The 25567-nt window shown below is 42.3% G+C and overlaps 1 protein-coding gene and 1 long non-coding RNA gene across 6 annotated transcripts in view; one reads left to right on the top strand and one right to left on the bottom strand.

Moving 5' to 3' along the window:
• Positions 1-14692, top strand: part of LOC142487850 (uncharacterized) — a 225886-nt gene extending 211194 nt beyond the window's left edge. The window contains exon 6 of the long non-coding RNA XR_012799336.1: positions 13736-14692. This is a non-coding gene — a long non-coding RNA (uncharacterized LOC142487850). The remainder of the gene's footprint in view (positions 1-13735) is intronic.
• RAI14 (retinoic acid induced 14) overlaps positions 1-25567 on the bottom strand; it is a 165502-nt gene that overhangs the window by 10024 nt on the left and 129911 nt on the right. For 4 of the 5 annotated variants that reach the window (XM_075587806.1, XM_075587817.1, XM_075587826.1 and 1 more), the window contains 9 exons: positions 22944-23050; positions 17814-17992; positions 16924-16952; positions 16351-16437; positions 14838-14924; positions 14403-14457; positions 11996-12114; positions 7885-9414; positions 6739-6888 (listed from right to left, as the gene is read on the bottom strand). In XM_075587806.1, coding sequence (XP_075443921.1) covers positions 6739-6888; positions 7885-9414; positions 11996-12114; positions 14403-14457; positions 14838-14924; positions 16351-16437; positions 16924-16952; positions 17814-17992; positions 22944-23050 — 2343 coding nt within the window. The remainder of the gene's footprint in view (positions 1-6738; positions 6889-7884; positions 9415-11995; positions 12115-14402; positions 14458-14837; positions 14925-16350; positions 16438-16923; positions 16953-17813; positions 17993-22943; positions 23051-25567) is intronic. The other variant, XM_075587835.1, reaches the window with a different exon arrangement.

Here is a 25567-nt window from a genome sequence, read left to right as displayed (position 1 = left end):
GCACGCGAGACCGAGGTGGAACAGGCAGGGCGGTGCAGCTGAAAAAGTTTGTGCTCCCCTGTGCTAAACAATGGGCCATGGCCCCAAATCGAAGAAACCTTACACCCAAAATGTTACACCTTTATTACATTTAAAGAACCAAGTTGCATGCAGAAACATTGCAGATCGGTGGAGCAGCTACTTCTGTGATTGACAACAGAGGCAGATTAGACTGCTCCAAGCCCCATCATCAGACTCAATAAGATCTCCAAACAGCGTGAGTGCATGGTCTTCAAATCATTCTTATATTCGTAGCTGCTATATCATACAGCCCTAAACTCTTAATACTTAAAGTACAACTTCAGTATTATTTAATACCAGTGCTCCCTCTCCTCGGGCTATAATAGAAAACTCTCCAAGTGCTTCCTAGGAGGTTATTATAGAGTGTTGAAAACACTGAATTCAATTCTAGTCTAAAGTTTATATTTTTACCACCATATAGTCATGTAATGCAAAGGTACACAGCGTTTTGGTAGCCGATAAGGGCATCTTAAACATGTAGTCTGTCCATTATCCAATTAAGGCCTTGGCCATGTTTAGCGCTTGCTGGCGGAAGCGTGCTGACACGCGCTCCCGCTCAGCACCGAGCCCCTACAGTCGCAATTAGAGCGGCTTTAGTAGGGGCTCACCTGCGCTTCCGCGCGCTTGCGGAAGCACAGGTCTTAGGGGAATTTTAAATTCCCCCGCTTGCCGGCGCGACAGGCCGGTCACGTGAGCGGTTCGCCCAATGAGGGCGAACCAGCTCCGTGACGGCACTGGCCCGCCCCCGGCAGTGACGCGCCCGCCCCTGGCCCACCTCCTGACGGCTGCTGACAGTGCGTGCGGTAAGCAACCGCAAGGCCAGGGAAAGCACCCGCTTTCCCTGCGCCTCAGCACGCCAGCAGGGAGCATGGCCGAGGCCTTAGGTACAAAAGGGTGAGGGAGTGGGTGATCACAGCAATCACAGTTGACAAAACAAAGCCCATACTGTAGGTTCCGTGGCTGATGTGGATGTACAGTAGTAGGTGCAGTGTAGATCTTTGCAGGGGATGGAGAAAAGGGACCAATTGTGCAGTATGTCAAAACTTACCACTGGGTGGTGCTACTGCATTGATTGTGTTTATGGGCGAGCGCCTTCCAGTCTATTTTGGTTCACTATCCTATTTAGCCTGGGATTTGCGAAGTACTGATGGAGGGTGTCACACCCTGGTCCAGTGTGCACGGCCTTGACTTGAATGGCAGTTAACACCAGATTGGGTGTGATACCCCACATCGGCACTTAGTAAATCTCTCCCTTAGGCTGCGCATATAGTGCCTTGCGACGGCGACATCGCTCAGAAATAAATACATTGACTCCGTCGCAAGCGCTTATAGTAAATGCGACGGCGACGGAGCGACCAAAAATTTTGAAGCCGGGAAAATTTGATTTTTTTAGAGACAGTCGCCACATGTGACTGTCTCTAAACCAATCAAATTGCACGTCCGCCACTTTTAGTGACATCACTGGCCTTGTCGCCAGCGACGTCGCTAAAAATCAAATTACAACTTTTGCCAGTGGCGACGGGTGACGTCATCGGTCGCGTCGCCAGCACTATAAACGCGGCCTTAATGTTGTCATATAATTAATTTTATCTCTAATTTTATTCCATCTTGCCTAGCTTCTAAAGTATTTTCCTGTCCCATGCATTTCATAATACACACACACACACACACACACACACACACACACACACACACACACACACACACACGCAGGGTACAGACCTGTCTAAGACATGCGAATGTGCTCACAAGTGATATTCTTTATTGGCTATATGCCAATGGCGGAGGTTTTTTTTTTTGCGTTTTTCACCCACCATACTGTCCCGGTCAGCTTTAACCTAAAGCGGCTGCCTCCGCGGGTTAAAAATAGCTGCGGACGGCCATTAGCGCTTATCTATTGAAGCGGCCGTCGCGTGGGAAACTCCGTTTCAAACGGAGAAAAGCCCCGCGGTTAGCCCGCACTAAACCCGCAAGCTTTAGAATAAAGCTGGCTGGGACAGTAACTTAAAATGTGTGTGTGTGTATGTGTATGTAGAGGTATCTACCCTGTTAGCCGCGCTTAATGTTAGCCGAGCTTAATAATCAAAAATGAATAGACAATACCGTTCTGTGGCTAACGAAATGCTTTTATGTGTGTGAGCTTTCGAGATACACTGATCTCTTCTTGCGGCGGTGTTACAATGAATAAAGCAAGAACGGTTTTTACTTAAAAACAGTGCATCCTGGAACGTATCTGTGACTGAAGCCAATCCCTCCTCCTGTGCAGTATGCGATTTATGACTTAAGGTGTATACATACACATAGACACGCACACACGCACACACTTATTTATATAGCTACAACAAAAGAATGTCCAAGCGCACCAAATGTGTGATTAGTGAAAATGTGGGGCGATGGGCAAAAAAGACCTAAAAAGTGAATGGCATGATATAAATATATAGTGACGAGAGTGACTTTATAGTCACAAGTAAACAGTGCAAAAGTATAAAATAAAGATGTTGACTCATTAACATTGTACTGTCTCTTATCAACGAGAACGAGACACTGAAACCCCTGCTGTGCCTCTCTCGATACTATCCTTTGGCCGGGCTACGATCAGCTTTGGGCTGTGACGTTTCGGGTGCTACTCCGATAGTCAATCAGAGAGGACGTTTCCCCCCTCCATCCCCTAGTGGAATACCACCCTGCAGTGACGGAGGACAGACTACTACGAGTGTGTGCTGTAATTGAAGATCAACTGACAAATAGAGGTTTGTCCGCGCCGAGCCCACCACACACACCGGCCATCTTGGCGGAGTGGAAACGGAGGCGATTGTCAGAGACACCCCGGAAGCAGAATTAGAGCCACTGAGAGAGAGTGTACGTTGAAATCCGTGGATCCTGTGCAGCAGGCGGGGGACAGCCTCTCGGATACTGGTTACTATACCCAAATGCCTATTTGTTCTATATATCTTGTACGTGCATATCTCATCTTTTTATAGATTAAATTCATTTTTATATACTACACTATGAGGGTTTTGCGCTTTCTTTTTCTTTATTTATTTATATAGCGCCATTAATGTATATAGGGCTTCACAGTAGTAATACACGTGACAATCATATAAATAACAAATAATACAAATAACAGATCACGGGAATAAGTGCTTCAGTCATAAAAGTAACATTTAGGAAGAGGAGACCTTGCTCCGAAGAGCTTACAATCTAAATGGTAGGTAGGAAGAACGTACAGAGACAGTAGGAGGGCATTCTGGTGTGTCTGAACGGGGCCAAGCTTTATGTATCATGTGTATAGTATTATCCACGGTTCTACTCATATGCTTCTTTAAGCAAGTGTGTCATAAGGTGGGTCTTAAAGGTGGATAGAGAGGGTGCTAGACGGGTATGGAGGGGAAGGGCATTCAAGAGGTGTGTGGCAGTCAGTGAGAAATGTTTAAGGCAGGAGAGGGCTTTAGATACAAAGGGGGTAGAAAGAAGACATCCTTGAGCAGAACGCAAGAGTCGGGATGGTGCCAGGACAGAGCCCTGGGGTACCCCCACAGAGAGATCGATAGAGGAGGAGGAGGAAATGTTAGCAGAAGAGACACTGAAAGTACGGTGGGAGAGGTAATAGGAGATCCAGGATAGAGCTTTGTTACGAATACCAAGATTATGGAGAATGTGAAGGAGAAGATGGTGGTCCACGGTATCAAATGCTGCAGAGAGGTTGAGTAATATGAGCAGAGTGCCTTTGGCAGCATGGCGGTCATTAGTTATTGTAGTGAGGGCTGTTTCAGTTGAGTGAGCAGTGCGGAGGCCAGATTGTAGAGGGTCTAGGAGAGAATAGGTGTTGAAAAAAAATGGAGCAAGCGAGAGAATACAAGACGTTCAATGAGTTTAGATGCAAAAGGCAGGAAGGGAGACAGGTCGATCGTTAGAAAGACAGGTAGGGTCAAGCTTGCTGTTTTTGAGTAATGGTATAACTGTTGCATGTTTGAAGGAGGAGTGAAAGGTACCAGAGTAGAGGGAGGAGTTAAAAATGTGTGTGAGCGTAGGGATTATAGTAGGAGCAAGAGGTTTTAGGAGATGGCAGGGAATGGGGTAAAGAGAGCAAGTGGTAGAGGGAGAAGAGGAGATCAACAGTGATACATCCTTCTCTGAGACAGCGAAAAAAGAGTCAAGGCAGGAGGAGAGTTAGGAAGCGGTGTAGGATGGGAGGAGGAAACAGAGGGGATGTTCTGACGTATGGATTCCACCTTTTCCTTAAAATAGTCAGCAAAGTCCCATTGTGTGAGTTGTCTGAGTAGAGAGTCAAAGACAGAGAAGAGTTGGCGTGGGTTAGACTTGTGCGTGTTGATTAGTGAAGAAAAGTAGGTTTGTTTTGCTTGAGAGAGGGCAGAGTTGAAACAGGATAGCATAAATTTGTAGTGAAGGAAGTCTGCGAGAGTGTGAGATTTCCTCCAGAGGCATTCAGAGGAACAAGTGGAGGAACGCAGCATGCGCGTATGGGAATTTGGCCTGGGTCTGGGGTTAGAAGGGTGAGAACGACAGAGAGAAAACGGGGCATATAGATCAAGAGAGGAGGATAAGGCAGAGTTGTAGTTCATGACCAGGTTGTCACGGTCTGTAGCAGAACTGAGAGAGAAGGAGGAGCGTAAAGTGGAATCAAAAGCTGGTAGGTTAATAGAGCACAGGTTTCTGCAGAAATGAGGGGTAGATGGAGAAGGGGAGAAGCAAGAGAGAGAAAATGAGATGAGGTGATGGTCAGAGAGAGGAAAGGGGGAAATGGAGAAATCATTGAGAGAAAAGTTTTTAGTGAAAACCAGGTCTAGGTAGTGGCCATCCTTGTGGGTGCTAGCTGCAGTCCACTGTTGAAGGCCAAAAGAAGAGGTTAGAGAGAGAAAGCGGGAAGCCCAAAGGAGAGAGGGGTCATCAATGTGGCAATTGAAGTCCCCAAGGAGAACAAGGGGGTCTGAGAAGAGAAAGAAAGAGAGCTAGGATTCAAAGTGAGAGAGAAAGGCAGAATGGGGGCGAGTAGTGGTAGGTGGGCAACAGATGACCGCCACATGGACAGGGAGAGGAGAGAATATCTGGACGGTGTGAGCTTCAAAGAAGGGAAAAGCAAGAGAGGGAGGAATAGGAAGGGTACGGCAACGGCAGAGAGAGGAGCAGACCCACGCCTCCACCCCTGCCATCAGGGCGCGGCATGTGAGAGAAAGAAAGGCCACCACTGCAGAAGAAGACTGCAGCTTCCAGATCAGAGTCAGACTGAGTGAGCCAGGTCTCAGTTATAGCAAATAGGAGCAGAGAGTGAGAGAGAATGAAATCATGCACAGAGAGGAACTTGTAAGAGAGAGAGCATTCCAAAGGTCACGGGAGAAAGGGAGAGAGGAGGGAGGGTGACACGGGATGGGTATGAGGTTGGAGGGGTTGACACCAGAAGGAGTAGAAGTTGTATTTGGCAGGCGAGAACGAGAGCATGTAGAAATAAAGCAGGAACCAGGATTGGGAGAGATATCCCCAGAATCAAAGAGGAGAAGCATGGATAGAACGAGAATGTGTGAGGAGGAATTGTAGAGGTGTGTTTTAGTGCAGGGGGTATAGCTGTGTAGTATCAGAGGCCGCAGGTAAGAAAGGAGTTCATGTGAACTGAGAATTGGCGAAGGAAGGAGAGATGGAGATATATGAATAGAGTTAGAGACACAATGAGGCTGGTAGAAAGAAGTGCATCATTTGAAATGTAGTGAGGCCATATCAAATATGAATAATAAAGGCGGCATCAGAGCAATAGTAAAGTGCTGAGATGTGCCGTCTGGGATAGATAATATCCTCCTTTCCAGCGTAGATCAAATTCAGGAATCAGGACCAGTAGGTGTTGTCCACTTGTTCACTCCTTTTGTCGTCCCTTTAAAAGACCCTTTTAAACCCCAATTTGCTTGCTTCTTACAATGGCCTATTTCAGGGGGGCGCAAACTTTTTTCCCTGCGCCCCCCTGCCGGCTGTCCCCTCACTCCCGCGCCCCCCTCCCAACCCCAACTTACCCGCGCTCCGGCGTAATGACGTCACGTTGCCATAGCAACATGACGTCACATGACCTCGCAGCGTCATTTTGACGCCGCGTTGCCATGGCGACACAGGGAGGAAGCCGCCGGAGCCACGGTAAGTTAGGTTTACAGAGGCCCTGCAGCTCCCCCGGCACTTAATTTAAGTGCCTTCGGGAAGCGCGCGGGGCCTCTGTAAACCCCGCGCCCCCCGTCGGCAGTGTCGCGCCCCCCCTGGGGGTCGCGCCCCACAGTTTGCGCACCGCTGGCCTACTTGAACATAGGCTGCAGACAGCAAGGACTGCTATGGCTGTGGTTATGTGGGCCTAAGAAGTCACCTGACTGAATTAAGTTCAGCCCAGCGTGCTTAATTAGTACATTTGAGGCACATTAAAACAGATGGTTTGTCTAAACAGGGTGTTAAAAAATAAATATAATATATACTCACACACTCACACACTCACACACTCACACACTCACACACTCACACACTCACACACTCACACACTCACACACTCACACACTCACACACTCACACACTCACACACTCACACACTCACACACTCACACACTCACACACACTCACACACTCACACACACACACACACACACACACACACACACACACACTCACACTCACACACACACAAGGCAGACTTACCACCAGCTGATTCTGCAACTGTTTGACTTGTTGCTGCAATGCTTCCAGCTGTTGGCTCTGTCTCTTGTGTGTGCTCGTTGAGAAAGAAAGTTGTGATAGGCTGTTCAATGCTTCCTTTAATTTGCTCACTTCCTTGGACAGCTCATTTATCTACAATAATTAAAAAAAATTAAATAAACTTACTTGAATTATAAAACATATTTACAGAAAAATCATTAGTGAGGACACATTTATTGATTAGCCTATTAAGCTACAGTAACCATTATTGGTATTCAAATATATTTTTTTTAACCACCTATATTATTCTGAATGACTGATGGAAACACTAGTCATCCTTCCATCTTCCATATCCTGCTGCCTTCCACAATCATCTGTCCTTGCTGCTCAAAACTAATCACCTCCAGCCTAAGTCAACCACAAAATCCCAATACCAGCAGTAGTCAACCATGCCACCGCTCCCTACATCACAATCCTCAATTCACAAGCATAACCACCCCATCTACTTCAGCCTACCACCATCATCACATCATTTCCCTGAGAGCCTCTATTCCTTCACAACGTCTTCTCTAGTAACACAATTTTAGAAAGAACACTATGGGAACACAATTGCAAGTTAATTTATTTAATCTGACCTTTCCTAACATTTCTCTTTATGAATGACAAAGTTGAAATAAATGTGAATTTACAGTCGTGTTGATGTCTTTCTGTCTTAGGGGATAGATCTAGCAATATGGTCAATGATAACTTGAGTGCCACAATTTGACTAGCTAGTGCCTCAATTTGACTACCTAGTGCCTCAATTTGACTAGCTATTTAAAAATAGGTTATTAATCTGTTACAGTATATTGTACCTTTCCTCCTTGCCCCACCAACATTTCTCCAGAATCAGTTCTCTATTGTAACATTTCATCAGCTCCTGTCCATCGCCATCAATTTTGCTCAAGCCCACCATGCATGTTATCCTTCCTCTAGCTCCTGCTCATCACTTGCTTTCTATTGTCTCTCCTGCCAACCATTGACATCGTGTCTCCAGTCTCAGCACACCACAGTCACCACGCCATCAGGTCAAGAGGACTTTAGACTTCTTCTATATCTTATACTTAGACTGTATTCCGGCTTATCAAGGCTTATAAATAAATCACCAACCTTTTTATCCTTTTCTTCCAGTTTTGAAGTATTTTCAGAAAATCTCTTCATTTCATTCAGATCTTCTTGGGCTTGATCAAATTTAAGACGGAGTTCATTGATTCCTTGTTCTTTAGATTTAAGCTGCGTTTGAACGGCATTCTTTTCTCCTTTTAACTGCATAAGTTCCTTTTTTACTTGCACATTATCCATGGATAACTTTTCCTTTTCCTTCATCAAATCTCTCAGTTCAGAAGACAACATATTAATTTCCTCCTCCAGAGATGCCTGCAATTCTTCAAATGACTCTCTAGTGACCATTGTTTCCTGAACAATAGACTTCTCTTCTAGCAAATGTTCTTGTAAGCTCTTTACTTGAGATTCATGGGCAGCAAGCTGATCTCTCAGCTCATTTCTTTCTAATTCCATATCATCAATGGTATTTTTTAAAGCTGTAATAACCTGCAGATGCTGTAAAACTACTGGTGAATTTACCTTTTCGCTCTCTAATTGTTGCTTCAGCTGACACACTTCTTCCAGCGTTCTTGCATGCTGGAATTTCAAATTGTCTAAATCATGCTCTACTTCCTCTTTGCATTCCTTAACTTCTTGTACGATTTTCACGTGCTCATCTTTATGAATAAAGTCACGATATACATCTTGTGGAGCTTCTCTTGTCCCCTCAAGCGCAGCTTGGGCTTCATTGTACAACAAAGACAGCTCGATAACTTTATTGCTTAGCTCACCTATTGTCTTTGTCATGGTTTCCTTCAACTGTCCATCCTCGTGTGAGGATTCTGATGCCTTCTGACTTTGTAGTTCTTTTTGCAAGCTCTTTATTTCTTGCAATCCTTCTTCGTATTTATCACTCAGCTGAGCTTTCTCTTGGTTAATCTTCTCTATCATGGTGCAGTAGGATGTCTCCATTTCCTCCTGTCGTTCCATGGACACCATATTGACCATGCTTTGAGTCATTACATTGATTTGATATTGCAAATCTTTCAGCTCCTTATCTTTTCTTTCACTTTCTGCTCGGATGCCTTCATGGTCTCTTTTTATCGCTTCTATCTCCTCAGGCGTCAGCGATCTTTCTTGACTCCATTTTGAATTACTCTCGAAATCTTCAGGCTCATCCTGATCCACTTTTATCATTGTGTGCAAATTGTGCTTCGATTGCTTGTCGTCTTCATTTTCATTTCCTGTTCCTTGAATTCTAAGACCAGACTCTGAGGCATCTTCTAAATTCTCCTCACTAATAGGCTGATGAAAGCCTGAGGACATCGACTGAATCTGAGCATCTAATTCCTTCCTTTCTGCTTCAGACTGATCTAATTTTATCTGCATATCTTCTATTGTTTTCTCAAGGTGCCGGACTTTATATTCACTACTTGCTATTTCAGGTTGGGACTCAAATGAAACATCAGAGTTATCTGAATTAACGGTCGGCGATTTCCCATCTTGAGCTTTGGCAATAGACATGTTTAATTCAGTCTGGGTAGAATGATACGAGTCACAGCTAATATCAATTTCTGCTCCATTATTGATCTTCTCCTGCACGAGAATACAAATGTTATGATTATTTTAGGACATAGAAATATAAATCGTATAGTTGCACAATATTATATGCATCCTATCAGAAAATGTTTCTTATTCTTCCTTTTTCCTTCTGGAATCTATTGCCAACATGTACATCTATATGTCTAATGCTAAATGGAGAATAGGAATAGGTCTTGGTCAAAAGCCTATATATTAATATGATCAAAAACAATTCTCGTCAATTACCATGTTAACAGTAATATCCCATGGCACAGAAATGTTGTGGGTTATACTATTCCCTTATTCATTTCTCTCAATATTCATTTTCAGAAATATTACTATGAGTCTGAGCTGATTAATAAAACTAACGGTACCTTTCCACAACAAGCGTTTCTCTGCCAATCTCAGGCAAAGATACAATACCCATGATTTTGTTTGCATTTCTTTCACAGGTACATAAACGGTCCTCTTCACCCCATTGTCATGTTATACAGTAGTTAAGCTGCAGATGAGGATTCTGGGCAGTGACATAGTGCAAATGGGCAGCCAGTGGAAGTCCATCATAGTATGATCATACCCAAATACTCAGAGTTCAACTGGATATTTTGATCTGATTACTAGGGCTAATACTGTATTTGTTTCCCTCCATCGGGTCTCTTTCTAATACTCTACCTCCTATTTTTCTTCATCTTCCACATATTTTTCTCCCTACACCACATCTACTTCTCTCTCCCCATATATCGCTCTCGCCTCTTTCCCTGTAGTTCCTGATCTCACACAACAAAACAAACAACATTTCGCTCTCTATAGAGTTGCCTGGAATAAGATAACTACTATTCTATATTACCTTTGTTATTGTTGTTGAAATAATTACACACCTTTTAACTTGGTACCTGTTACCCCTGAATGGACTCTTAGTCGCAGATTCACAAAGCTCTGTTAAGTCACTTAACATGGAGGTAACCCAGCTCAATGTCACGTTAACACAAACGGTGCATCTTCGAAGGGCAAGATAATACCGTAAGATATGTTTTCTCCCGTAAAGAGCATCGTGTTAACTATAACGGACATTCTGCTAACTTTCAATTGATATCCAAATGTGGTGTTATCATAACATTCAGCAAAGTGTTAAGATAACATTGCATATTCCCTAAACCTTGTTCAGGTTAATGCAAGGACTTCAATAACATAACATAACATTAAGTCGCAACTAAACTTGGCATAACTCCTACCCAGACACTGTACATCACGCTGAAAGCATACGGATTTCCCCTTCATTTTTCCTTCCCTCCTTTCTCTATTAAATAGCTTTTTATGTTATTACCCGTGTTTTTGTTCTAGACTATGTTGATTTTATTTTCTAATTTTGTTCCAGTAAAATATGTTTTTAGAAGCACATTATAAAATGTTTGCTCCATGTGTTGTGTTGGGGATAAAGCTACGTTCCCACATGCAACAGGATTGAATCACGACTGTCCTCTCTAAATGCATTTACTCACTCTCAGCAATGCAAATACAAAAGCACTGCACTTGCCCCCACTTTCCCTGCAAGTCCCCATTCTTCCCAGTGGTTACTTTATATGTTCTCGGACAGCGACAGAATAACCTAACAAAATGCGTCGGGGCTCCACTAAAAACCAACTGCGTCTATTTACATTTTTAATGCAAATGAAATATCTACAAACTTTTAAATGCCTTCCGCCTATCTGTGCATGTACTGCCAAGTCTAATTGATAAGGGCCTTATTCAATATGCTGTTCAGACATCATCACTGCGCTGGAGAACAGATCAGCCCGTTTAACAATGTCTCTTGGGAGCAAAGATTGTTAAATCTGGTGCCATTTTTTGCCCCAAAGACAAAGACCCCACTGATTTCAATGAGCATATTTTTCCCAGATAAATCCAGTGTAGTTTTTTTACCGTAGTTTTGCAATTGGATGACTGATAAAAAAAATTCTTCAATATTAGCAATTATTAATGAAATAACAATACTGTCGTTGTACTACTCGGTATTGTTTATGGTCTGTGATTACTTATCCCTTTTTTATATATACCTCCCTCTATTCTAATGCATGTTCTGCAAAGCACTGTAGGCATGGTTATGGATATAAAATATAAACATTTACAAGTGACAAGTTCTACATCTTTATATACTGCACCGACACACTTTATTCGAGCAAATACCCAGTATGTACCTGGCAGATACCTGGAATGCGCCGCTCCTCACCTCTGACAAGCCCCGTTGCGTTTGCCTTCCCAGCCTGGGTTCATGCCTGGCTGACGAGCGGCTGATCTGTTAAATGATAATGATTAGGATTTAATAGGCTGCAATGCTTCGCGTGTCTACCAGATGGCATAAATTCATGAATTGTAATGCAGTATATATATATATATATATACTGTGCAGTATTGCAGCCAGCGGGAATAAAATGCTTCAATCTCTGCTTGGAAAATACCTCAATGCACTCGGGCAGAAAACAGTCACAAACCTCAATACACCCGGGTATACCCGAATTCGTGGGACTAGCCGAGCTCGAATAAAGTGTGTCGCCAGTGTACAACGTTAGCATTATATTCAATATTTCGCAGCACATACCTGTAACTTATCTTGTAATTCCTTATTGAGTGATGTTAGACAGGCAATTTTTGCTTGCAGTAATAAAACAGTGTCTTGGGGCTCAGCTTCTGAACTTATATCCAATAAGCTGTCAGTCCCTGAAATTAAATGCATAACAAAAAAAAGATGATCCTTCTCCTATTTTTACTAGAGTTCTGATTCCAGATTATGAATTAGGTAGAAATATCCGTGTTAGTCCAGTTGCGATAGTGCAAAGTAAATGACTACTTCAGGTTTAACCTTTTTTATTTGGACTAACAATTGATATAATAAGACAAGCTTTCGAGAGCTACAGTATACGCTCTTCCTCAGGTCAGAAATTCTGAGTTACAAAGATTCCATGAGTTACTAGCACTGGTTTAGGTGTTGATATAACATTACTTTATGGGGGCAATCTATTAAACTCCGTACAGACACATTTTCTTTTTCTTAAACTTGTGTGTATGCCAATTGTAAACAAACATGTTATTCACATGTAACACAGTTTGTTGCCAGACCTGGAAGAGATTGTTTGCTACCTGTATGAAAGGGAGACACAGATGCAGAATTTGATGCATCCCATTTAGATACAGTAGGTGTATTGGGTATCTCATGCTATAACCATTACTCAAATTGCCCACAGATGTGCACTGGGCACAACACAGGGGAAATAGTTAAATACATAGAGAATTAGAGGTGTACGCTCAAAATGCCTCTCGTAGGCCCTTATCCATGTGCACAGAAGCAACTGTCCTTTACTGGAGAAGAGTTTAGTTCCATTCATTTGAATGGAGCCGCTGACCTCCCCAGCACTGGTAAGCGGATTAACAGCATATTGCATAAGGGGCCTACTAGGCTCAGATACATCCCCACTTTTCAGTGACCGAACAAATCTACAATCTATCTGTGCTCACAGAAAGCAAGCGTCAGAACCAAGAGACTGCGAGAAAATAGAAAGACGTAGCAGCGAGGAGTATTTGTAAACCATCATGACTGTTATCTTTTATTTGTATGGCGCCGTTATATTCCGCAGCGCAGTATAATGGGAGGACAATAACATTGTATAATTAAAAAAAAAGAGTACATAAAAGTTAAGACAAACTAAGGGAATAGGGAATGAGGTCCCTGCCCCAAGGAGCTAACAAGCCTAAAGGGTGGGGGTGAAGACATACTCTGTGTGTGTGTGTTGGGTGGGGGGGTTATTATCATGGATAAACAATAGCTGTAAAACCAGTGATTCTACTACTAATGTTACTGGAGCTGATGTGCTCTCCTGTCCTCTGTGTGCTACATAAAGTGTATTAAACATAACAGGTTAGTTGTATGTTTTTGGATAGATGGATGTACATATTAGACCAGGGGTGCGCAAACTGGGGGCGCAAGAGATTTTCTGGTGTGTACAGCATTTAGAGAGGCCCCGCGCTCTTCCCCAAAGCATTTAAATGAAATGCCGGGGAAGGCGCGAGGCCTCTGTAAGGCTCTTTTACCTGGTGCCAGCTGCCTATTCGGTTAGTTGTCACCATGACAACGCGGCAGGGTCAAATGGCAACACGTAGCCATGCAATGCGACGTCACATGACGTCATATGATGCCGCCATGCCACGGAGCCAGTAGGAAGGGGAGGGCGTGACCAGAGGTGGAGAGCAGACAGGGGGGCGCAATCAGAAAAATTTGCGCACCCCGGTATTACACTATTTAACAGATTGCAAATCACAAACAGTTTTTCCTTCTTTCTGTCAGGAATTGTGATCCTGTGTTGCCCCCGAGGGGAGAAGGTAAAGAGCGTGAAAGGGGACTGAATATTCAGAATACGGGGGAAGACATTAAGGTTTTTCATCTGAAATGGAGTCCAATTGCGAACGATTCCCGGGGCAAAGTATCTGCAGCATGGATGTTGATATTCACGTGCCAGGATGTTTCTCTTCAATTACCATTTATTAACAGGGTCACAAAACAAACAGAAAAGAAGCTAAAAATGACACTTTCGATTAAAAAGATGATACCAATATTAACCCTCATGGGGTCTGGCACGTAAGGGGGGGCCCCATGGCATGGTAGCCACGCAAGAAAGAAATGCTGGTTTTGCTCGGGGAGACGGCGTCCGGCGCGCACCTTTGGACTGCACCGACGAGGAACACCAGAGGGAAGACTCCTGCCATCTGTGGCGGAGGGATCACGAGTGCCGCAGGGGATGTGGCACGCTGGTCCCCCGGAACACGCAGGGTTAAAAAAACAGAACACGCGGACATCTAATACTTTTATGAAGGGAACTGCAACCCAATTTGTTAGGGTAGGGTTAAAAATAATTACTTGGCCATGGAAGGGTTTCAGAAACGGAATAACAGTGCAAAATGATTCAAATGCAATCATTTACCATCGATATTGAAAAACTCCCTATTTTCCTTACCTGTGCTGTCACTCCGCCTGTCCTTGTAATCTCGCGGGCAGGAAGTATTCTCATCCTAATAAAAACAACAACAACAACAGGTGACCATTCAGCAGCACACAACTGCAATAAAATACATGCCTGGGATAGAACTGTCAAAGAGAAAATAAATCTGCCGTCAAATGTTTCTATGTGCTGTGTAGCCATATTCTCCCATGTCAGTGAAGTTCTGAGCTCCATTCATGTGACCGTTTCACAGTATACCAAATTGGGGTCCCTCTATGGAAAAAATAAAGCTATGCTGACTGTTTTGTCTTGGTTGTGTGACAGTTCACTAGACAGAATACACGTTTTCGCTTTTAACACTAAATGGAGCATATAAGTGAATTTGTCATTTTAACTAGAAACGTACTTTGTTAGAATGCAGTCTTATTCCTAGACAATAGTAAACATTACCTTGCTGTCTTGCTCTGGGAAGAAAACCTGCCCTTTTGCTGATAGTGGGGTAGAAGTTGAAGACAAAGGAGAGGACAAATCACTTAACTAAAAGAAAACAAATATGTTTTGATAATTAGTTTATTACACACACTGTGCACAAGCAACACAGTGCATCCATAATAGGTCTCGAGTGTGTGTACGTAGATGTTTACGCAAATTGAGCAGAGTACATGTAAGATGGAGAAGGTCCATGCAACGGTGAGCAGAGGAGGAGGGGTGGATGGCACTTTATGAAATTTGCTAGCACCAGGCTGAGGAACACATGGGATTTTAAAGAGAGGGATGCAGTTAAAATGTATTACTGTGCAGCAGCAGGTAGAGAAAACATGGACTGGAGTTGCTATACCCTCCACAAGCCGTACACAGGTGTTAAACTTCCAAATGTAATCTGCATCAACTTCTGCTCCAAAACAATATCGTTGACATACCACCAATTGCTTTTAAACACTCCAGTGTTAATCCCTCCAGTACGGAAGAGTTAAATAATTAAAATTTGAAAAGTATGCGTCATTTAAAGCTTAAAGCAGCTGCTGCAGTATACTGCTAGGTGCTGTGACTCCAGGTTTCTGCCCTTCTCATCCGGACTACCAAGAAAGGGGCTTTACCAGCTCTTTCTAATGATAGAAAGTTTGCCTGTCCTCATGTATCTGAGTGAATGATAAACACAGAGGGGACAGTTTTAATGACACAAGTACTAGATGCAAGACCATGGAAATGAGAACTGCAATGTAAGTCAATGATTTGTCCCTACATACAGTACAGGGTAAATAACAATGTTTCGGAACTGCCATGCCCTTCCTCAGTTAAAAAGAGAGCAGGAACAACCCACCAGAGAAAAAGAGGAGGCATCCCAGGTATCCAGCAATCCCCAGTCGGGACATATACAGAGTGCGTGCAAAAACATGTCATGACGGTTCTACGTGTGTGCATGACCGGCCCCAATCACCAATAGGAATATCATGCATGGCAAAAGGGGTATTTGTGCAATTTAATATATAGACCTAATTTTCTTATTGAGATTTGTAATGGATATAAACCTTTAATAAGCTACAAGCTACAAGCTACTCATAAATCAAACACAATTGTAAAATCCCATTTCGCTACGACATTCACATCACGCCAGAGACACAGACAGGGCAGATCATTTATCTGCACCAATTTCAGGGGTCTCCACACTACAGTATGTATAGCTGCTGTGCTTTGAAGCCCAGCATTAGATGCTCTTTAACCTCAATGCACTAAAACAGATTCAGCAAGACACACACACACATGCATATATTCAAACCTGACTCACTGACATTTGCAACAATACAGACTGTGCACACTCACACAAATACAGGCACTGATTCCATATGGCTCCCTAATGGTATATACTCCAGAATGAGTGGTTTGTAGCTTGCATGGGTCCTGCGCCCGGCACCCTATACTCACCCATCTGGACACACACGCAAACGTTACATGTGTTCTTTACCTGCAAAGGACTGATAGGAGGAGGTGGAGCTCTGCGTTTTTTGGGAGTTCCACTTCGTTCTGAACTTAATTTAGTGACTTGATCATGCTGAAAGTTTCATAGGCCAGAAAAAGGGAGCTTTGTTAGTTGTGTTAGTAGAGCAAGATTGTCTTCTAAACAGTTACACAACTGCGGATTCAACAGGTAACAGATGACTATAGATTGCTCAAGTAAAGTGAAAGATAGCAGACTGTTGCATGGTCACAGTGTGACTCTTGGTCCCAATTACCAGCATGGAGCTGCTCTGTGAGACCATGCAGCAATTGTCAAGGAAACTGTATACATGCGAGAATGTTTATTCTTACAATCCATGCAATATTACACATTATACTATATAAGGATGGGAAATCAAACGCTATACTAAATAAGATGGGAACGAATAAGAGTAACTGGTATTGTCATGTGCAGTAATGATACAATAAGGCACTTCAGAGTAAGCTTGCCAGTCACCAATAAAGGGAAAGGTGTTAAAATAATCATCTAACCTAATTTCTCTAGTTGGGAATACATATTTTGTTGAATGAAAATAAATACCTGAATTGGCTTTGTTGGAGTCTTTATTCCTGTACAGAAAGAAGAATATGGGATGTTAAGCATCACTTTAGAGAAACAGTATTTATTCTCACACAGTTTGTATTTCTATATCTGTACACGCTGCTCACTTGCAGCAGGCAAAATTGGACTGGAAATTCCTCTAAAGGAGGAAAGAACAAAAGTCAGACTAACTGTGCACATGGCCAGGTTTACACCCACGCCAGATATACTAAATAGCAAAGTTTAAAAATATATATGTTTTTTAAACGGGCTTTGTGAAATCCGAGTCTAACTCACATTTTCTAAGCAGGGGAGCGTGCTATTCCAGAAGACACCTTCGGGCGCCGCTTAGTCACATGGCCCTTTACAGCCAATAAAAATACTGTGTGGTGCCTGCCAGCCCAGAAGGTGTCTTATTAAGCAACGCCTCTTAGCAAGTATGGCCGATGGCTCTTTTTGGACACACGGTGATGCAGTCTTTCTCATGCTGGAAAAGAGTTCGGCTCAATTCATTTAAACAGAGATTAAATATTTACTAGCATGGAAATGCATATTTGCAGCATATTGAACAGGTCTCTGACTGTCGATCTGTATTTAAACAGCTGAGGTCATCATATGTGGGACAGCCCCATTAGGACCCTGTTGTCATAATAGAAGAAGCTCTGGGTGAAAGTTTGGAGTCATGCTCATTCTCACGGTGTATTTTGCATGTTAATTTTTAGGCAGTAATCTTGAAGTAGCAATGCACCTGGAACAGTTTTTGAGGCGCCTGTGTGAGAGATGTGGATGGGCTCCTATAAGTGTTACGGACGTGAATGAACTCTAAGATAACAGACGGATTAATATAACACACATGCTGGTCATTACAGAAGGTTTTGGGAAGAACATACCAGGCTCTTGGCTCATCTTGGAGAGAAGAAGATTGAGGATCTGTGAATTTGCCGACTGTCTAGAATAATGAAGAGCATCGTGCCCCAGGGCGTCCGTGAGCTTCAGGTCAGCTCCCTTACGCACTAAAATCTCCCCCATAGCGAAGTTACCAGATTCACACGCCAGCATTAAAGCCGTCCTGGTGATGAATGAACAGAAGAGAGATTAGCCTCATGGAGTCGTGAGCAAACGGTCTTAAGGTTTAGACCATTGTAACCCCACCCAGCAACCAAGGGGTTAACTGTGCTGCTCTTTTATCTATGTGGATAAAATCCTTTTCATTATTACAGCTTACAATAAAACCTTTTTAAAAGATTAGACGGGATTCCCAGTGCATTTTTGCTTTCTCAATATAAACTTTTCACCCAGCCCTGCAAGATAAAGGGATTTAAGGCAATTGCATGCAAATGTAATATTATTTATGTCTCTACTATACCAAGTCTACAGATATGTTCAAACAGAGGATATATATTGGAACTGCAAAAAGAAAATTGTTAGTACTTGGCCATGAAAAAGATTTTCTACCAATTGAAATGGATACAACTGTTCTTTTAACTATATTGATTAGCTTTTGAAATGCAGGCAATTCAGAATAATAAATACCCCCACCTGTAGGGGAGCCGTACAGACCAACTTCCGCAGATCATGTCAGGGAGATTATTCAAATAAGAAAGGTGGCTTCCGAATTTGCATCATTTCACACATCTGAAATGTCTGTCCAGTGATTATCAAGATAAACACGGGTACCTCTGAATTCATAAGCACTGCAAGATGTATAATATTCCTTTTAGTAACTGGGGCGGGTCTCCACATCCTTGGCCCCCACTGCTGTATCCCTCCACACATCTGCCCTTTTGCTCCCCTGTTCTGTGAATAATTTTCTTGCAGGATAATTGCTTTGTTTGGTCAAGGACTGCACAAGCTCCCTCTGGGCTGTGCCTCTTTAGGAATCACTAAGTGACCGATGATCCGATGGCTCATCAATATTTTCACACTTTTATAATCCCCCCCCCGCCCCCTCAAAACACACAAAGAGTCGTTTGCCCATTTCAACATGAAAGGAGATTTCAAATGCAAGTCTGTATGTGTGGAGCTTAATATGCTACTGACAGATTGGAAGGCACATAACGAAATGTAAGACAAAGGGAGAAAAGGCGATGGTGCACTCGTATGAATCCTAAAAAGTCAGATTTTTGGACGAGTGCACCATCGTCTTTTCTCTTCTTTTCTTGCAAAATAACGGATGGATGGCCCTCATACCTTGGATTGGCATGGCAAGATGGAAAGAGGCGGATACCCTTCTGCTACAAAGGGGTGCTCAATTCCAGACCTCAAGCCCCTCCCTCCCCCTCCCCCCAACATGCCAGGTTTTCATAGATGGTCAAGCTTCAGTACAGGTTGCTCAGAGGCTCAGTTGAAGACTGAGCCTCTGATTGAGCCACCTATGCTGAAGCAGAGACTGACTGAGCAACCAGTGCTGAAGTATGGGTATCCTGAAAACTTGACCTGTTAGGGGGAGCTTGAGTTGTTGATGCCTGTGGAGCCTTCTTTGTATGTTGATATGTGAATATGTGAATTGATTTATAAACAAGCAGAATAACCAAAGTTATCTTCATAGTCATTTTTTCATTCTGTATAGATCTACCGTCTCCTGAGCCAAAAAGTCCTTTATTAACCCTAAATATTAACAATGGGCGAAGCAATGAATGTAAGTGCTTTGGTTCTTTTTCTCATGACCCATTTCGTTCAAGCGGAGTCTACAGCAAATTAATGAAATCCACTGCAGGCTCTACAGACCGTGAAGGGGTTAAATGTGAATTTGCGCACACCTGAGAATATTTTGCAACATTACTTTTGTTTTGGTTTTTTTAAATCGTCCTTTGAAACCACCTAATAAACTTGTAATAATTAGGCATAGCAATGAGTATTTCCTGTGAGAAGAAATGGCAGACATGTTTACCATCTCGAAAAAAAATATTATAAATAAATGCAAGAAGGAACTGAAAAAGCAGAGTAAAGATCACTGCAGGAAGTCCATTAAAAAAAGGTTTGTTACAAAACATGAACCAGCATTTACTTGTTGATATGTAAACAGATTATTGAAGCATTGCATTCTCTGGGACATACCGCACAGACCGTCTCGGTCTCTCGCTCTGCTTACCTTGTCCACCCTTCCTGCATTAAACCCTTTATTTTGCCCGTAGGAAACATGTCAAGCGCCTGTCAAATATAATAGTGTTTAAAGCATTTTCTGACCGTTTAAAAGACTGGACGTTACGCATTGGGGAAAACAAATGTTTTTCCAAATGCGACAGCCTTTTGTTTTCACTCCAAGCTGTAATCCGGTTTCTTGCTGGAGTCCAGCACCACTTAGCTGAGCATCACAGATCTCTCCTGAATTCAGCCGGACTGTCTTTAACTTGAAGAAAATGTCCAGATTGGGACAGGTTGATGTGGAGAGGGCTTTCCTTTCTATGCTTTCAATTGGGTTTTGTAATGGAGTAGTGTGGACGGTACAGTCCAAAGTATGGAAGGAGAAGGCAGAGAAAGGAAGTCAGAAAAACCACTCCCAGGCACCTATGGATTATACGCTCCTTTTTTGTTGCTTGCATGCCCTTTCTTGCCCTACTACCACTTCCGCTACCTTTGTACCCGGCAAAAAGAAAGCTCGTGAGACATCATAGGAATACCATCTGATGTCAGGGCAACATCACCCTGAAGTCATGGCAATGTCATAGGATGTTACCAGGCCGCCCACAACTTCATGTGATCACCCACGACACACTCCTAAATAGTTTCTCCACGTCGCTATGTTCAGTGGTAGTGGGGAACCATACAATCTGATCTATATAAAGAGGTTGCAAGATGGGGAGTACAGAAAACATTTCTTATCCTAGCTAGGTGCTCCCAGATGGTATCAGGCTCTGTCTATTACACAGTAGACTTCAGAAATAATCATGAGCATTCCTATTTCTCGTGTGAAAGTTGGTGCTTAGCCGGGTATTCAGCGATTACCTGTTCCTGATCCCGTACCCCAGATGTCCTTTGCTCTGTTATGATTTATAAAATGTTTTACCAGGAAGTAAAACATTGAGAGTTACCTCTTGTTTTTAAGTATAATACTACACATGATGCTCTCACTCCTTATCCCTTCAACACCACACCTATGCATATATTTTGGCTTTAAGCCGACCTCGTTTTCAGATGGTGTTTGCAGGAAGTCTTCTCCCCATAAATGAATGGCTGCTCTTCAACCTTCAACCTTCCTCTATCCGTTGATACCATTCTCTCTTGAATTTTTTTTTTCAATTCACTATCAACAGGTACATACTTTATTTTTATCTGTGTGCAATACTTTGCTCATCTTAAAAGAATGCAAATTCATCGTTTCAACAACTACCAAGATATACGAGCACTGGAACAAGTAATCTATTTAAAAGACACAGTAATCCATCCTAAAGTATGGTCTAACTCTAACCAATTCTAACCCAACCCTTCAAAAACATACCTGAAGACGCAGTCAAATGAAATTCTTATTTCATGAGACAATGTGAATCTGTAAACAGCACAGCAATTATCTGGCGCTTATCAGTAGGATGGGCGGATCTACTGAAATGTAGACGGCTATAAGGAAATGCTAAAGAGGGATTTCTATGTAACCTGAAGTATGAGCTTTTGAAAGGACTCAAATCCAGGCTTTTCATTTCTATTCACTGATTTTTTTTTTTTATAGCTCATATAGAACTAACAGTAGAGATATATTTCATAGATTACAAGTAGGTGATTGATGCCTTATAATTAGTTGAAAAGAATTGTTTATTCATTACTTATATATGCTGGTTTTCTTTCTTCATTTAGTTCCTTGTTTAAACTTTATCTATTTGTAGTCCATAAATTAATTGGCAACATCAAATACATAAGAATTTGTTCGTTCCACTTCTCATTGTTTGACACACATTGAGTGTATACATCGAGACTGTGGAAGCAAATGAATGGAGAGTATATTTTTCTACTAACGCCTGCTCTTTCCGTCGGGCCTACAACTCCCTGCTAAAGTATATAGGATTTGTGTGGATCCCTTTTTATGCCCTACAATCTTGTGATGCATGGCTACAGGAGCAGTGCGTGACCCAACTGCTATTAGACCCCCGGTTGCTAATAGAGTTGCTGCAAACCCGTAGTTGTCTGCAGGGTCTGCCCCGCTGGCAGAGAAGATGTTCAACAGCTAAAAGATAATGAAAGGGGGTTTGAAGCAGCAAAGACACCGTGAAATGTGGAAGATAAAAGGGTTGCTGTGAAGAGAAGGGATAAGCAGTCTGCACAAGCCATTTTCCTCTCCATGGAGACGAACGGGAGACTGTTTAAAGTCTAAAGGGATATTAATATTTTTCAGTTCTAACATTTGCTTTATATAACCACATCTCCACATATCTTATTTAGAAGGGTTTGATTTGAGAGCTGTAAGTGTGGCTAAATGAAGTGTCTGTTTGCACTACTTCCTGCTGATACTTTTATTATATACAAGCTATGTTACGATAGAGATATATATATATTTTCCTCCTCATCCAGAAATAAATGGCGACAATCAGTAAGAAGATATATGAACACATTAGCCAGACATATTGGGTATTAACCTCTTTGCTGTCTGAGTGTCCAGCAACATATTGCTTTGAAGCAAAGGAATTAACTCTGGGGTACTCAACTCCAGTCCTCAAGACTCCCATCACATCAGGTTTTCAGGATATCCCTGCTTCAAGACACACGAGGGAGTTCAATCTTTGACTGAGCCACCTGTGCTGAAGCTGGGATATCCTTAAATCCTCACCTGTTGGGGGGGTCTTGAGGACTGGACTTGAGAAGACCTGGGTTAACTGTTACACATAGGAAAGGGAAAAATGTTTTTACAGTCTAACGTCTGCCCTTCACTTCTGCCCATCTTGTTGACATATCAAAGCAGCTTCTGCTTGTGGTGCGGCCTTGACAAAATAATACGCATTACAGCCATGCCCTGGAAATGAAATATGTGAGAAAAACATTCATTGCATACTATATGTGTACCGGTTGGATGTGAAGTTGCACACAGTATTTACCTTCCATTCTGATCTTTAATATTCATGTCGGCTCTGTGATCCACGAGATACTTGCACACTTCTGTATGGCCGTGTAGCACAGAGATAAGCAGAGCTGTATTCCCATCCTGTTACAAGAGACAAGAATGTGGAGTTAAATACACATTCTTGTTTTATTAAAGCTCACGTTTGTCAATTGCTTGATATTTTTCTGATCACCATAAGGATTTTGTTACAGGTAAGCTCAAGACCACATGGGACCTTTCTTGTTATACAAGAAGTTTTCATGTTATAATAAGAAGTTTATTGTAGTCCTACAAAAAGAATGGAGGGTGTAGCACACTCGTACTTCAGCATCATGTTGGTCTAATGAAATCGATAAGTGGATGTATACAATCTGTCACTAATGCAGATAGTAGAACTGTTGCCTTCTTTCTGAAATCCGCTGCAGATCTACATTGGGGGGACTGAAAAACCTGATGCTCTACTGCAATACCCAAAACAGAGTTGCGAGATGGTCAACATTTTAAGCATTATAATGTTAGACTAGGGACCTTAATATGTACACTCTGGAAGTGAGATGTGGAATGCCAAGGAGACTTTAAAATATCTCAAAAGATGTAAATAAGGTACAGAAATTAGGGCTAGCCACTAAGGCAATGAAGGGGTTAAGCCAGAGTACCTGGTTTGTTGGTGGTAGAGGGAGTTGGTGCAGAGGGTCCTCTGTGTCTTCCGTGGGCAGCAACATTAAAATAAAAAAAAAACTAGCTACTGGCCACTAACCCCTTAAATCACCTTAGCGGTTATTAACTGCTATGTAATTAAAGGGTTAACCAATCCCCCGCTACCCACCCAGGTGGCCTAACCACCCTCCCCACAGGCAGCTACCCCCAACCCCTCTACCCATTGATTGCCACTGTGGTAAATCATATCTACAATAAGATGATATCACATCCTTAAAAAAAAAATGAAAGCCATCACATGGTACACCAAGCAATCGGATTGGGGGTGTACCATTTGTCAATCAAATGTGATGTCCCAGGCCTTATATAACCACCTCTCCTTCTCTGACCGTGCACCTCACGACTGGAACAACCGACCAGACTCTCAAAACTGCCTCCAGTATAAAGTAATTTCAAGACTTCAGCTGTTTTACATTTTAATCTGCTCCATAACTGTTACATAATCATATATTATCTCTAACAGTCCATGAAATGTCTGTAAATTTAATATATTTAATATACTGTATAACCTCTGTTCATTTGATGTAACCATAACTTTGTGCCTGGGACATACAGTACTTGAAAACGAGAGGTAACTCGTATTTTTCCCTAGTAAAATTTTTTAACCAAATAAAATGCAGAAAAAGCGGCTTTAGATTCTGGCCTAGTTTCTTTTTGTAGCCACAGGAAAAATGGGTAGGCTAGGTGGGCTACATGGCGGTGATCTTTCATCAGTTTTTACATTGCATCGTAATCTTCTTTATTATAATGTACACCAAATAAAAATATCACTTGTGGGCACAGTCACATGTCTCAGACGGCAACTCTGCTTTTCCCCATAATCTCTGTGCACACATTGCTTCCACTGCAGCTAGGGATTCTGGGAAATGACATGCATATGGGCACACGCCACTTTTTGCTTCGTATCCATCTTAACATGGCCCCCTATAAGTTTACGCCTGCCGTATTACACAGCTTTTCAGCACAGCTCAGGTTAAAGAATTACATAGCCAGTAAAACTATTCCCAGAGAGATGCTTTGTGTAACTCCAGACATATCTAACTACAATTAGATTTGTGGGGATGGAAGAAAGTACTATATAGGAAATAATTGTTTGGGCTCAATTTAATTGTAATCAGCTAGGCTGAGCTGTTGAATAATGAAAGAAAAAGAGAAAGTGTGTGGTACAGTACTCTACGACATACTGTATGTGAATAAAGAGACCACCTCTAGTACATGGACTCGTTTATAGAGATATATAATAGTGTTTTCAAAATATACAGTATATAACCAGTTTTTGCTCAGTCCGTTAAAGGGGCTATCCCTCCTGTGACCAATGTAAACTTTTTTGCAGTGACATGTTTAAGGAGCATCATCTGGGTGATTGACGCATTTTTTTTTTTTTAACTAAAATCTCACACTTGTATGTATTTTTATTTAATTTTTTTATACACTTGGGAGGGATTTGATTTCCTCTGGCTGCTCCCTATTGCCTGATGTCCCTGCCGGCACCATCACAGTTTTATAAAGAAAAACAAAAACAAGTAGCACATCTACAATTAAAAAATGTGAATCAAACAAAAAACAGTACACTAACAATAGCAGATTTTAGGTGGGAAAGATGCAAGTATTTATTTACATTAACATTTCCTGATGCTAAATACAAAGAAAACTCAAACAATAACACTTGCTACAATACTGGTAGACCGGTCACTATATGCCACTGCTGGGGGGAGTGCTCGTAAAAATGTGTGACGCCCCGGATGAGGAGAATATTAGCGAGGTTTTATTGATTTGGGCACATGTTACTCTGACAGGACAGGGCCAGCTGCTTGAATAATAAGGAAAGCCGTTTATCTGACATACAAATGCAATCCATTTTCCTACCCGAGCCTCGTGTTGTGTCCTGCTCTAAAAAAATAT

Source organism: Ascaphus truei, chromosome 1 (genome assembly GCF_040206685.1).
Source record: "Ascaphus truei isolate aAscTru1 chromosome 1, aAscTru1.hap1, whole genome shotgun sequence".
Lineage (NCBI taxonomy): Eukaryota > Metazoa > Chordata > Amphibia > Anura > Ascaphidae > Ascaphus > Ascaphus truei.
Note: the sequence above shows the minus strand (reverse complement) of the source record. Positions and strands in the feature narration are given on the sequence as shown.